Here is a 15,398-nt window from a genome sequence, read left to right as displayed (position 1 = left end):
GAGAGAGGGAACACAAGCAGGGGGAGTGGGAGAGGGAGAAGCAGGCTTCCCGCTGAGCAGGGAGCCTGATGCAGGGCTCGATCCCAGGACCCTGGGACCATGAACTGAGCCAAAAGTAGATGCTTAACAACTGAGCCACCCAGGCACCCCTAGTCTCTTGGCAACTTTTAAATACGTAATACAGTATTGTTAACTACAATCACAATGCTGTGCATTAGATCCCCAGAACTTATTCATCTTCTAACTGCAAGAGTGTACCCCTTGACCAACATTTCACCAGGTCCCCCACCCTACAGCTACTGGTCACCACCATTCCATTTCTGTTTCTATGAGTTTGGCCTAAGTTATTTCATACAATATTTGTCTTTCTATGTCTGACATATCTCACTTAACCATGATGCCCCTGAGGTCTACCCATGTTGTTCCAAATTGCCGGATTTCCTACTTTTTCATGGCTGAGTAATATTCCATTCTATATATGTACCATACCTTCTTTATCCATTTATTGGTTTGATAGACACTTCAGTTATTTCCATATCTTGGTTGCTGTGAATAATGCTATAACGAGCATTGGAGTACAGATATCTTTTTGATATCTTGTTTTTATTTCCTTTGGATACATATCCAGAGGTGGAATAGCTGGATCATATGGTAGTTCTATATTTGAGGAACCTCCATATTGTTTTCCCAGTGGCTGAAGCAATTTACATTCCCACCAATGGTGCACAAAGTTTCCTTTTGTTCCACATCCTTACCAATGCTTGTTATCTCATCTTTTTGAAAGTGACCATTCTAATAGGTGTGAGGTGATATCTCACTGTGATTTTGATTTGCATTTCCCTGATGATTAATGATATTGAGCATCTTCTCACATTCCTATGGGCCACCTGTATGTCTTTTCTGGAAAAATGTCTATTCAGTTTTGCTGCCCATTTTAAAATCAGAATTTTTTTTTATTTTTTTGTTTTTTGTTACTGAGTTGGGTGACTTCTTTATATATTTTGAGTATTAACTTTTCATTTGATATATAGTTCAAATATATTTACTCACATTCCATAGGTTGCCTTTTCATTTTGTTGATTATTTCTTTTGCTGTGCAGAAACTTTTTAGTTTGATGTAGACCCATTTGTTGATTTTTACTTCTGTTGCTTGTGCTTTTGGTGTCATGTCCAAACAATAGTTGGACATGTCAATAGACCAATGTCAAGGAAATTTTCCCCTATGTTTTCTTCTAGGAGTTTTATGATTTCATTGGTCTTTTCTATTTTTTTTTTTTCTGGTCTCTATCTTCTCTCTGACTTTGTTATTTTCTTCCTATTGCTAACTCTGGGCTTAGTTTGTTCTTCTTTTTCTAGTTTCTTGAGATGTAAAGTTATGTTATTTGAGAACTTTCTTTTTTCCTTTTTACATTTTTCATGTATTTATGTATGTATTTATATATATTTGAGAGAGAGCATGAGCGGGGAGGAGGGGCAGAGGAAGAGGGAGAAATTCTTTTTTTTTTTTTTAGATTTTATTTATTTGTCAGAGAGAGAGAGAGAGATCACAAGCAGGGGGAGTGGCAGGCAAAGGAGGCAGAGGGAGAGGCAGGCTCCCTGCTGAGCAAGGAGCCCGATGTGGGACTTGATCTCAGGACCTGGGATCATGACCTGAACCAAAGGCAGCGGCTTAACCGACTGAGCCACCCAGGTGTCCTGGGAGAGAATCTTAAGCAGACTCCCATGCTCAGCGTGGAGCCTGATGCAGGGCTTGATCTCACGACTCTGAGATCATGATCTGAGCCAAAATCAAGAGTTGGACATTTAACCAACTGAGCCACCCAGGCTCCGCTTTCTTTTTTCTTAATAGATACATTTATCACTATAACCTTCCTTCTAATAACTGTTTTTTAGCATCCCATAGATTTTGGTGTGTGGTGTTTTCCATTTTCATTTATCTAAAGATGTATTTTTTAAAATTTATCTTTGACCCCTTTGTTGCTCATGAGTGTGTTGTTCAGTTTCCACATGTGTAGATTGTCTAGCTTTCCTTTTGTTGATTTCTAGTTTCATACCATTGTGCTCGGAAAAGACACTTGGTATGACTTCAGTCCTCTTAACTATGCTAAAACTTGTTTTGTGAGCTCTCATATGATCCATCCTGGAGAATATTCTGTGTGCACTTGAGAAGAATGTGAATTCTGTTGCTCTTAGATGGAATGTTCTATATATGTTTGTTAGGTCCATTTGGTTGAAAGTATGGCTCAAGTCAAATGTATCCTTATTGATTTCCTATCTGGATGATCTCTCCATTGCTGAAAGTGGGGTATTGAAGTCCCTTATTATTGTGTTATTGTATATTTTTCCCTTTAGATCTGTTAGTATTTAAATAATATATTTAGGTGCTCTAATGTTAGATGCATGTATATTTACAATTGTTATATTTGCTTGATAAGTTGACCTTTTAAAAAATTTTTTATTTTATTTAAATTCAATTAATTAACATATAGTGTATTATTAGATTTAGAGGTAGAGTTCAGTGATTCATCAGTTGTATATAACACCCAGTGCTCATTATATCATGTACCCTCCTTAATGCCCATCACCCAGTTACCCTATCCCCCCCACCCTTCTCCCCTCCAGCAACCCTTTGTTTCCTATAGTTAAGAGTCTCTTATGGTTTGTCTCCCTCTCTGATTTCATCTTATTTTATTTTGCCTTCCCTTCCCCTATGATCCTCTGTTTTGTTTCTTAGATTCAACATATGAGCAAAATCATTGATAATTGTCTTTCTGATTGACTTATTTCACTTAGCATAATACCCTCTAGTTCCACCACATCATTGCAAATGGTAAGATTTCATTTTTTGATGGCTGAGTAAAATTCCATTGGATATATATACCACATCTTCTTTATCCATTCATCTGTGGATGGACATCTGGGCTCTTTCCATAGAAAGTTTGGCTATTATGGACATTGTTGCTATAAACATTGGGGTACAGGTGCCCCTTTGGATCACTATACTTTGATCTTTTGGGTAAATACCTACTAGTGCAATTGCTGGGTCATAGGGTAGCTCTATTTTTAACTTCTTGAGGAACCTCCATACTGTTTTCCAGAGTGGCTGCACCAGCTTGCATTCCCACCACCAGTGTAAGAGGGTTCCCTTTTCTCCACATCCTCAGCAACATTTGTTGTTTCATGGCCTGTTAATTTTAGCCATTCTGACTGGGTATGAGGTGGTATCTCATTGTGGTTTTGATTTGTATTTTCCTGATGCCAAGTGATGTTGAGCACTTTTTCATGTGTCTGTTGGCCATTTGGATGTCTTCTTTGGAGAAATGTGTGTTCATGTCTTCTGCCCAAATCATTGTTTTGAATTCTAGTTCTGATGTCTTACTTATATCCATATTGACTAAATCTCTTGGCAGTGAGTACCACCTCTTGTTCTCTTTTTTGTGGTGAGTTCTTCTGTCTTATTATGTCCAGAGAAGAATAGATGGAAAAATGAACAAAATACAAAAATAGCAACAACAACACCATAGAAAATATAGACTAAACAAATTAGAAGAAGTCAGAAACCAAAAAGAAAAAAAAGAAAAAAGAGAATAAAAAAAGAAGGTGAACAGAACAATAAACTAGATCCTGGTGTATTTTGGTCTGTTTGTTAGAAGAAACTAGATCACGATTGTAAAGAAGGGAAAAAAATACATATACACACAAAAATAAAATTGAATACAGTGAAAGGAAGCCAAAATTAATATATATATATATAAATGGTAACTGTAAAAATGAAAATTAAAAAAGACTTAAAAAGTAATTGATAAAATAAGAAATTAGCTGAAAGGGAAAAAAATTAAAACTGAGAGACTAAAGAATCATGAGAAAAAAACATGAATTCTATATACTGTTTTCCCCTAGTGCTGGAGTTTTGCAGTTCTGTGTGATAGGTAACTTTGATATTAGCCAGATGTTCCTCCTGGACTTCTGGAGAAGGGGCCTGTTGTGCTGATTCTCAAGTATCTTTGCTTGGACTGTATTGCACCCCCCTTGCCATGGGGCCTGGCTTAGTGTAAGCAGCTCCAGATTGCTCTATGTGGCTTTTGTTCCCTGAAGGCTTTCAGCACCTATTTGGGGATGAAAATGGCAGCACCCTGATCTCCAGCCCCAGAGCTGAAAGTTCGTACCCCTCACTCTTCAGTGAGCCCTCACAGAACAGCAGTCAATCACTCTAGTCCCCCTAGTTTCCGGCCACACTCTGTGTTCAGCCAGCCTATGACTGATCATTTTTATCTCAGGCACACGGACCCCATTTTGAGTCTCCAAACTTTACAGACTACTGTGGTGTGCAGCCACGCTACTCTTCCCAGCAAAGGGAGGGGGGTCTTGCCGTGGTTCTGCCTTCTGCTGGGCCCCTGCTCTGAGACTGGTCGCCAGACCATGCAGCAGCTCGTGGTTTATGGCAACACTGAGCAGAAAGGCCATGCCTGGGCTCACTGTTTGCAGCTGGCTTCCCTGCTCCCATGCTTGGGAAATCTGCCATACTCAGGTACCCCCGTTCTTTTTGTGACCCTTGGGATCCTAAGACCACACTGTCCTAGCTAGGGTTCTGCGTGCCTTTCAGGCATGGATGTCTCCTACCAGAGCAAACTTCTACAAGTTCTGATTTTGTGCTCCGCAGCTTATATCACTTTATGGTACCCAGCTTATGAGGCTCCCTACCCCCTACCCACCTACCCCCCCCACCCCGCGCCATTTATCTTCTGATATATCTCCTCGGATTCACTCCTCCACACCTCCTACCTTGCAAAAAGTGGTTACCTTTCTATTTGTAGAATTGCAGCAATTCTTTTCTTAGATCTCTGGTTGAGTTCACAGGTGTTCAGAATGATTTGATAGCTCTCTAGCTGAATTCCAGAGAACAGACAAAATTAGGGTCTCATACTCCTCTGCCATCTTACCCCTCTCCTCATGTGTTGACCTTTTTATCATTGTATAATGACCTTCTTTGTCTCCCATGACAGGTTTTGCCTTAAAGTCTGTAATGTCTGATATAAGTATAGCTACCCCCATTTTCTTTTGGTTTATACTTGCATGGAATATCTTTTTTCATCCCTTCACTTTAAGCCTATGTGTGTCATTAAAGCTGATATTAATCTCTTGTAGACAGAGCATAGTTGGGTCTTTTTTTTTTTTTTTTTAATTCATCCAGCCACTCTATGCCTTTTGATTGGAGAATTCAATCCATTTATGTTTTGGGTACTTTTTAATATGTGAAGATATACTAATGCCATCTTATTAATTGCTTAAAGGCTATTTTATAGTTCCATTGTTCCATTTTTTTTTCTCTTTTGATGCCTCCCTTTGTGGATTGCTGATTTTCTCTGGTGTTATGCTCTGACTTCCTTCTCTTTATCTTTTTTGAATCTACTATAGGTTTTTGCTTTGTGGTTATCATGCAGCTTACATTAAATGTCTTATACATTTAACAGTCTCTTTTACACTGATAGCAATTTAACTTCAATTGCATACAAAAACTGTACTATTTTACTCCCTCCCTTTTATGTTTTTAATGTGACAATTTATCTCTATTTATATTTTGTATTTGTAAAAAATTATAGTAGCTATAGTTATTTGTAATACTCTTTTCCTTTAACCTCTATACTATAGTTAAGTGCTGAACACACCATCCTGTTGCAGAATTAGACTTATGAATCTGACTATGTATTTATCTTTACTAGTGTATTGTATATTTTTATATGTTTTCACATTATTAATTAGTGTTCTTTCATTTTGACTTGAAGAACTCCTTTCAGCCTTTCTAGTCAGGTGGGTCTAGTGGTGATGAACTTCCTCAGCTTTTGTTTGTCTAGGAAAGTCTTAATTTCTCCTTCATTTCTGAAGGATAACTACTGAAACTCAATGTTCATATCTACAATATAGGTCAATAGATTTTCCTAAAACATTTTACTTCATTAATATGTTATCTACCTATCAAAATTCATGCCCCAATCTATCCATTCTAGACTTTTTTTTTTTTTACTTTTGTGGCCTTAAATATGAATTCACCTTTGTCCTGTGGATTTATTTATTTGTATTTTTATGTGTATTTCTTTTAATTCCAAAAAAGTTTAGCAGTGGCATCCTGCATGAAATTAACTTATCCAAAAGAATGCATATAAAGTAAGCAATCAAGTTAAATGACAATACTCTTAACTCACAGAAAATATCTGTTTTATTTCATTTATAATATCTAGATGGCTTTTCGACTCTAGTATTTCATTTTGGTAATTATCATTTGAACTACTAATTTATTACATTGAATTAACTCTACATTGGTAAGCATATTTTGAACTAAAAAATTCATATTTCATAAGGTTAGTTTTGTGAGTATTTGCCCCTATTTCCAAAAGTTACACGAGTAGGAGAATGTCATTTCATTTTTGGGCTGTGGTTCAATCATAATTTATTCCTAGCACCACTCTTAATTGGGTCTGTGGGACTCTGTCCCTAGCACACCAAGAAGTTTCTCCATTCCATAGATCTCTCATTCCAACTTTAAATTGCTTTGGGAATTGGGGAACAATTACAACAACTGTTGCATAACAAATATTTACTCTTCCACATCTGTGGAATCTGGCATTGTTTGTTGAACTTGACCTTATTTCAGAATGCTGTCATGAATGCTAAGAAGAAAGTAACTGGGTCCTCTAGGATGTAGAAATAATTTTATCATTATACAGGTGAGTCTTGAATACCATGACACTGTACCTTTTCAATCTATAGTTAAAGCTATTATTAATATGAATTTGTAATGTTAATAATCTGGTAAAATACAGATACCAGTTTATTATTATCAAAATACAGCTCTGAATCATTATTATTGATAGTATTTCATTATTATTTGTATAATGTCTCTTAATACTTAAAACAATTTCCTTATGCTATCTCATTTCCTGACAATATCCTTGCAAGGAAAGTAGAGCAGATATTTTTATCACTATTTAACAAATGAGAAGACTGAGGCTATAAATTAGGAGCATAGAACCTCAAACCAAAGACTTTTATTTTAGTCTGAGGCACGTTTCCCCCATGCTAAACCCATGTCATATATATATATTCCAATGAGTATTAGGTGATCCTCTATACTTACAGTGCATAAACTGCTAATTATCTGTATAAGATGGCAGCTTGTTAGTACTGCCTGAAAGATACTTTAAAAAAAATTAAAACCTGCTGCAAATTAAATATGACATATTGGTTTTCCTGATCATTAAGCCACAAATACTACATAGGCTAATTGCTTAAGAGTTTAGAAAGTCAGCCTTTATTTATTCAGTCAAACCCCCCATCTATTATGTGCAACCACTGTGTTAGGCTTACCTGTTAGAGGGATGAGCCAGACAGACAAGCTACTTCTCCTGTGTCTCTTGTTATCTGACAATATAACAAGATAACCAGTTTGAAGAGAGCTGGGAGCAGAAGTAGCAAGACAAGTCTGGCTCAAGAAGGGTTTGAATTAGTGAGGGGTTCCTGCCTAGGTGGGAAAGGCCTGGACCTTTGGGTCCTACCTGGAACATCCCCATGTAGCCTAAGTAGTCAGTGTCTTGCTGTGTTCTTTTTGCATTAGTGACTAGGTTTATTAGAGTGCTCATGTCCCTTATCCAATGCATCCTCTGACCAATTTCTCAACTGGGGAGAATATTGATTTATTATAAGAAGTAGTGTAGAATAATTGTAGAATAATTGCCCCTTCCCTCTGGGCACTGTTGAATGAATGCAGTCAATTTGTTTTTGTGACCCCAATATTTCTATAGAGCTTTCCCTTCTGTTGATAATTTCTATACAATTTTAATGATACCGGTTAGACATATTAGTAATGTAAAGATAATGGGCTTTGGATCTTTTCTCTGCTCTTTATTCCAACTGAACCAATTTCAAGGCACATAGGGTCCTGAAATAAGAGTTGGCTATGTAAATATAATGAAGATCTATCTTCCTCCCTCCCTCCCACCTTCCTTCCCTCCCCTTTAAAGGAAGTTCTGGACTTAAGCTGAAAAAAATAAAAATTAACAATCTCTTTGTGGCTATTTGTTCAACTCTAAAATTGAGATTTTTATTTATTTTTTAAATTTTTAAAGATTTTATTTATTTATTTATTTATTTGACAGAGAGCGCACGCACAAGAAGGGGAAGTGGCAGGCAGAGGGAGAGGGATTGTGGGGCTTGATCCTAGGACCTGGAGATCATTATCTGAGCTGAAGGCAGACACTTAACCAATTGAGCCATCCAGACACCCTAAAATTGAGATTTTTATATTCCATTGTTGTCTTTCTCTTCAGAGTTGAAATATTTCTATTGTGTATTCTTAACTAAAATTTTCCTTTACTGAGAATCCTTTCGTCAAGTTGGCTTTCTGGCTCTAAGTAATACCTGTTCTACAGTAATTTTCCCAACTACTGTCCCGTGATAAACAAAGTGGTAGAATGGGGGAAGTGTGGCTCTGCTGAAATTCTCAAAACTGTTAGCTCACGGGAAGCCTAAATTTGTGATTTTGCCCAATGTTAAATCTGGTGGTGATTTTGGAAAGATCAATTTTCACACCTAGTCACTAATTAGTGACAACCCCATTAATATACATACCTTAATTCCTTGTGTTACATTTCTGATTAAAAATTCTCATAAAATCATAGTATGATGGCAATTTTTGGAGAGTACTAATACCACAGGGTCTAAACCCTCAACCCATGCTCTGTGCTTTGTAATGATGGACCACTTCCTTACCAAAAGAAATGCCAAATTCTCTGCCCAAGCTTAGAGGCTCTCTGTGTACTACTATGCTTTCCTTTTCAGACGTGCTCACCACCACCCCTCCACAGAAACTCCCTTGTCCAAAAAGGATGTGCTCTGTTTACTCCTGACTTTGGCTCAACTTCTCACTTTTGGGCTACCCCACTTCTCCTCTTTTCTTACAAAACTTTCTAATTCTTCCTATGCTTCCAGATCTGACCCAAGTCTGAAACACTTCCCAAGTTCTCCTTTGCATGATTTATTTCTCATAAGCTTCTTCCTTATGGGAAAATTGATAATTTTCACTCAAACTACATAATGTAATTATATTTATGATATGTTTTCATGTGTATTTTTCCTATATCCCTAACTGAATTGTGAGCTTTGTAATGGCAGACACTTTACATTATTCTTTAGTTTATCCTTACTGTGCTTGGAATATGAAGAAGTTTAAGGTAGGCTATCAGTAATATTCTAAAACTATTGTAGTAGTCTGGCATGAGTTTAAACTGCTTTTTTTTTTAAAAAATGTGTCTTTTAATAATATTTTTTCTTAAGAGTCTATAACAACATGATATGAATTTGGAGCTTTCTGTAAAACACAAAAGTATGTTCTTATTTTCCAGATTGGCATTCCATTCCATAATAAGGAAGAGAAAATCAGTTTAGATCAGAAAAATCTGGATACTCTGTCAATTCAGTGTAGATTAAACCCTTGCTACTCAAGTGCTTTCAAGACCTTAGCATAAGTACCACCTGTCCACTTATGAGAAATGGAGAATCTCAGGATGTGCCCTGAACTCTAAAGCAGAATCTAAAATTTTTCAAGATACCCAGTTGATTCATATGTATATGAAAACCAGTAAAGCTATGAGCTAGATTTTTTTTTTAAAGAATCTCTATGTCCAACATGGGGCCTGAACTCACGACCCCAAGATAAAAAGTCACATGCTCTACCTACTGAACTAACCAGGCACCCCTATGAACTAGACTTGATTTGAGCCTTGAGCTCCACTTTATTATTTCCTGTCTGGTTAACTTTGAACAAGCTCCATCTTTTATATTTGGAAAAAATGGGGCTAATATAAAGAATGATTATATTTTGTAAAGCATAAAGTGATGCATATACATTCACATATATAATTATTTAAAATATTTAAACCTTATTACTATTTTCTTAGATTGACTTTAACAAGTCAAGATACACTGTGAAGCTACAGAATAAAATAAATTAGAGACTATGTAATGTTCTCCAAAGATTGTAACATTCATGCAGTGATCTTGTCCTAGGAACAGTCACATAAGATACTAAGAGGGGGCTGGAGTATGAGATCAACAACTAACTATATTTAAACAGACATTAAATTTTATTTTATGCTCTTTGATATATTATTATTAAATGTCTATAAAATGCACAATTAACTGACTAACATAAGGTATATAGTGTCAGGCATAGAAAGAGATATATACCAAGTTCCCGTGAAATGGTGACCATGGTGTCATTGCTGAATCCCATTTCTAGTCCTTGTTGAGTAGACTTGGCCATCTCCACTGCTTGCTTTCTGGGGCAGAGGAAGTCAGGCTCATAGTTGGTAATTAGTCAGGAGTTTAGAAACCTTAACACAGGAACATGTCAACAGCAGGGTAGGTTACTTCTGTATGTTTGTCTGATCATAGGTAGAGCTTCGCATATTAGCAGTGGGCATCAGCACTTCTGTCATTTCCAATTTCACTGATTCCTAGTTACACACATTGTTGAAGATGACTGGATGTCAGAGCTTCAAGCAAACACTCCTTATAACACCATCTAAAAAAATGAATTGTTCAGGTAATTTGTAACATTTGTTTCTTGGCAATGAATATATTTTATATCAGATCTTCACTTGACATCCTGAAAGCAGATGACATGGATAAAATTAATCGGACGTTTGCATCAGAATTTCTTCTTCTGGGACTCTCTGGTTACCCAAAACTTGAGATCATTTACTTTGTCCTAATTCTAATAATGTATCTACTGATTTTAACTGGCAACGGTGTTCTGATCATAGCAAGCACCTTTGATTCCCGTCTTCACACCCCCATGTACTTCTTCCTGGGCAACCTCTCTTTCCTGGACATCTGCTATACATCCTCCTCTGTTCCCTCAACTTTGGTGAGCTTAATTTCAAAGAAAAGGAACATTTCCTTCTCTGGATGTGCAGTACAGATGTTCTTTGGCTTTGCAATGGGCTCAACAGAGTGTTTGCTCCTTGGCATGATGGCTTTTGATCGCTATGTAGCCATCTGTAGCCCTCTGAGATACCCTGTCATCATGAGCAAGGTGGTGTATGTACTGATGGCTTCTGTGTCATGGCTCTCTGGTGGAATCAACTCAATTGTGCAAACATCTCTTGCCATGCGATTGCCTTTCTGTGGGAATAATATTATCCATCATTTCACATGTGAAATATTAGCTGTCCTTAAGCTAGCTTGTGCTGACATATCCCTCAATATTATCACCATGGTGATATCAAATATGGCATTCCTGGTTCTTCCACTGCTGGTCATTTTTTTCTCCTATGTGTTCATCCTCTACACCATCTTGAGAATGAACTCAGCCACAGGGAGACGCAAAGCCTTTTCCACCTGCTCTGCGCATCTGACTGTGGTGATCATATTTTATGGTACCATCTTCTTCATGTATGCCAAGCCCAAGTCTCAAGAATTGCATGGGGAAGACAAGTTTCAAACTTCAGACAAACTCATTTCCCTGTTTTATGGGGTAGTGACCCCCATGCTAAATCCTATAATCTATAGCTTGAGGAATAAGGATGTAAAAGCTGCTGTAAAATATCTTCTGAACCGAAAACCTATTCAGTAAGTATTTCCTATACAGAAAATGCGGGTCTTTGTGTAATAGGCATGAAGATGGACTCATAGGTCAATTAATAAAAACCTTATTTGGAGAAACTATGGTTAAGGAGAGATATTTTTATTCTTCCCCTTCCCTAGTCCTACTCAGCCGAATTTCTGAGAACTGTAGTTCACTTTCAACTCAGTTTCCAAAATGTCCTGGTCTAGAGCTTACAAGCATGGTGAATCCATTAGAATCTCATCCTTGGTGATATCTGAAATGAGTGTTTCTGGTGTCCTGTGTGGAAACATAATAGAAAACAATCACACATAGCTTTGGAAATAGGCAAGAGTACAAAATCTGCCATTTCACAAACTACCTCAATGACATTGGATAGACTATTCTTTGTAAGCAATAATTACCTTACTTGTAATAAGGAATTACATAAAATTTGGTTTCAGTGTCCTTTAAAGTTTCAATAAATTGGAGAAAGCATCTAGCATAGTGCTACTCCAGTGTCCTAGAATTTCAGAATTGAAGCTAAGACTCCACATTGAGGACTAAAAGTTACTACTGAGCACCTCTTTTACCATAAGCTAATAATTTTGAGAGCTAAAATCTCCTCCTAAAAGTCACTCTGTTAATATAAATCATACTGTCTTTGGCTTTCCCCCTATACCTATATAAAGAGAAGATCAGGCCCAGGGAAGAAATAATCAAGGGATTTTCTACCTTATGGGGAGTACGCAGTGGGTGGTGGGAGACCTTTCTCTATAGTCCCTGAGGAAGAATGGAAAATTGTTTTTTCCAACTTAAGTTAAGTGAGTGGGTGCTGCCAAAGAGCCCTTTAAGGTCTTGGATTCCTACAAAGACAGCCTGGCTTCTAGCCTGATGAGTGGAGGCCTGCGGAGTTCTCGAGGCTGCAGGCTGGCGGAGGAGTTAGTCTAGAAGGGGGAGGAAGGTGAGTATTCTCTGCCAAATAAAACAGAAACGTTTCAAACCTGCCTGAGGTGTTCTTACAGGCTCAGAAGGAGTGGTAAAAACAATGACTGGGAAAATAAAATCAGGTCTTACATTTTCCAATGCAGTGAAACTCATTTTTTCTTTTTCTATTGATTCCTTGTCTAGAAGGCCATTGCTGAGCACAGGGTATCTTTGGGCCACATCATCTATCTTTTCTGCCATCTCTTAGCCCACTATGATAGCTGGGCTTTGGCTTTATTTCCTACTTAATATTCCTCTTTCTTATTTTGTTTTGAAACGACACTATAACTCCGTATCTCCTAGGCAGAGGCTTCCATCTTTGCCAGTCCACTGCCTTGGGTTGATCTAAGTTTCTACCTAAATGATCTGGTTGCTGAATTCTGCTGTTCTGCCACTGCCCCACCAGGAATGAAGTGTTGTCACTGCAGAAAACCTCCAGCTGCTGCTCTCTCTTCTGGGTTGGATCACATTAGTTGCTTTTGGTTCTATTCAGAAAGGCATGCCCTAGACTCTGTGGGTAATGGCCTTTCAATTTCTGGCACTTCTCCCCTCCTCCCTCCCCGCTAGAAGCCCTGCATTTGTATCTGACCCTTGTTTAATTCTCTTTAATTTTAGATATGCGACAACAAGGTTTTAGGCATGTAAAAATGTTATTTATATTGTTTAAACCAACTCCTTAGCACTTTAATTTTTGTTTCCCACATAATATCGAGAATGTTAGCATCTTATATACAAGCTTATATCAAGTTGAACCCTTCACCTAATAAAATATTCCATAGGTGCATAAAAGTGGGTTCAATAGGGCTTTGATATAAACAAGAATGATCATGTCTATCAGTGATCAGAAGGGTAATAGATTCGATGATAAAGTTGCCCTCTGTGGAAAATCAGAAAATTTCCATGAGATTGCTAGGTGTATTGTTTCCTGATTAATAAATATTTTTAAATTAAAAAATTATTTTAAGATGTTTAAAGGGGTGCCTGGATGGCTCTGTCGGTTAAGCCTCCGACTCTTGATTTCAGCTCAGGTCACGATCTCAGGGTTGTGAGATTGAGCCCCAGGTCAGGCTCTGCGCTCAGTGGGGAGACTGCTCCTCTTTCCCCTCTCCCTCCTCCTCCCCTCGAGTGTGCATGCACACACATGCACACGTATGCGCACTCTCTCCAAAATAAAAAAAAGTAAAAAATGTTGTCTATATAGCCATCTCCCAAAGATATCATTTTCAATATTTCTCCTAGACATTAGGAGTTATAAATTTATCATGTTTTTACTTTGATTTATCACTTTAATGTACTATGAACAGTTAAGGTTAAAGTTTGTTTTAGTTTTGTGTTTTGATGTACAATACCTATGGTTTCAAAGGATACATTTTAAGAGGTGAAGTTCAAAGGGCAGATGATATGAACTTTTTCTAATTTCTAGCTAAATTACTCTCAGAAAGGTATTACCCACCCTAAATACCATTAGAAGAGTTTCCCCCAATATGTTACAGCTCTGTATACGTACACATACATATTTATATCTTTATTTATCTATATATACACATATTTGTATTTACTTTTTCTATAAAGCATTCTTTTGGAAATTTCATTTTCAAATATTTAACAAGAGAGTGAGAATAATTCAATAAAATCCCAGGTACCAATCATACAACTTAAATTATTACCAGCACATGGTCACCCTTCTTTCATCATTATCTATCTTCTTCCTCCAGATTATTTTGAAGCAAATCCTGGACATAATTACATAATTTTATCTATCTATATATTTATAAATACAGAGACTTTATAAATATAGAGAATGCACCTCCTGGGGGACATAAACTGTGAACAATGCCTTCTCCAGTTAAACAATAGAGCAGTGCTGATGAGGACTATGAGCCATGAAAAGGGCACATGAGCCAGGTAAAAGACATTATTTCTCAAGTCAGTGGTTTGTTGCCGTGAGATAGTGCAGGCTATGTATTAACTGATTTTCTAAATTTCAAGAGAGGGCAGATTTTAAAATTAAACATTGCAGCACTAGCCAGAGTTGGATATTTTGAAGAATACATGTGGCTTCAGAGTGTATACTCAGGTATGGCTAATGCTTTCCCATAAAGGTATAGAATATGGTCCTGCAGGAGGAAGGAATTTCAGACTAAAAGGGAGAGTTCTGAAACTTCAGTTGTAACTCCCAGGCCAAAATTACGCAAACATCTCTTAGAACATTTCAGTTAGTCTTGGTTTGTATACACAACATGTTGGCATTGACTGCTTATTGAGTTTGAGCATGTATTTTGTACTCCAAAGGTTGATTTCCCTATGATACTATAATACAGATAGTAGTAATCACCAAATATACTTTAGAGTATGCCAAAGAGCCTCCCATAGGCTTCCTTTATATCAACAATCACTTTCCCTTCTTTCCACTTTTTGTTTATTTTTACCCAGGTTATCCTCCTTGGGGTAGGACTGTTAGATTCAGCTAGAGGACGAATCCATAATGCTAGCAGCAATTTAAATATGGCCAATGATTCTCCTTTTTCTAGTCTGTTATAGAGTATGGTTGGATAAGTATAAGCATATAGGTTTATCTCATTGACCAGGTAAGAGAGAGATAAAAACCATTAATAAAGAGCATCCAATGGGAAAAAAAGACAGTCTCTTCAACAAATGGTATTGGGAAAACGGGACAGTAACATGCAAAATAATGAAACTGAGCCACTTCCTTACACCATACATAAAAATAAATTCAAAATGGATGAAAGACCTAAATGTGAGACCTGAAACTGTAAAAATCCTAGAGGACAACACAGGCAGTGACCTCTTT

The 15,398-nt window shown here is 37.2% G+C and overlaps 1 protein-coding gene across 1 annotated transcript; it reads left to right on the top strand.

The window, feature by feature from the left end:
• The first annotated feature begins 10,594 nt into the window (after nt 1–10,594).
• On the top strand, nt 10,595–11,629 carry LOC114213539 (olfactory receptor 13C3). The gene has a single exon (XM_028108780.1). The coding sequence runs from the start codon at nt 10,625–10,627 to the stop codon at nt 11,627–11,629; it is 1,005 nt and encodes a 334-aa protein (XP_027964581.1). The 5' UTR covers nt 10,595–10,624.
• Nucleotides 11,630–15,398: the final 3,769 nt, after the last annotated feature.

The sequence above is a fragment of the Eumetopias jubatus genome, unplaced genomic scaffold (genome assembly GCF_037043125.1).
Source record: "Eumetopias jubatus isolate StellerSeaLion01/CBP00866 unplaced genomic scaffold, mEumJub1_p1.0 scaffold_15, whole genome shotgun sequence".
Taxonomy (NCBI): domain Eukaryota; kingdom Metazoa; phylum Chordata; class Mammalia; order Carnivora; family Otariidae; genus Eumetopias; species Eumetopias jubatus.
Note: the sequence above shows the minus strand (reverse complement) of the source record. Positions and strands in the feature narration are given on the sequence as shown.

What these genes read in the sequence shown, in the direction of transcription:
- LOC114213539 (XM_028108780.1), top strand. Translation starts at nt 10,625, where the DNA reads ATGAATATATTTTATATCAGATCTTCACTTGACATCCTGAAAGCAGAT.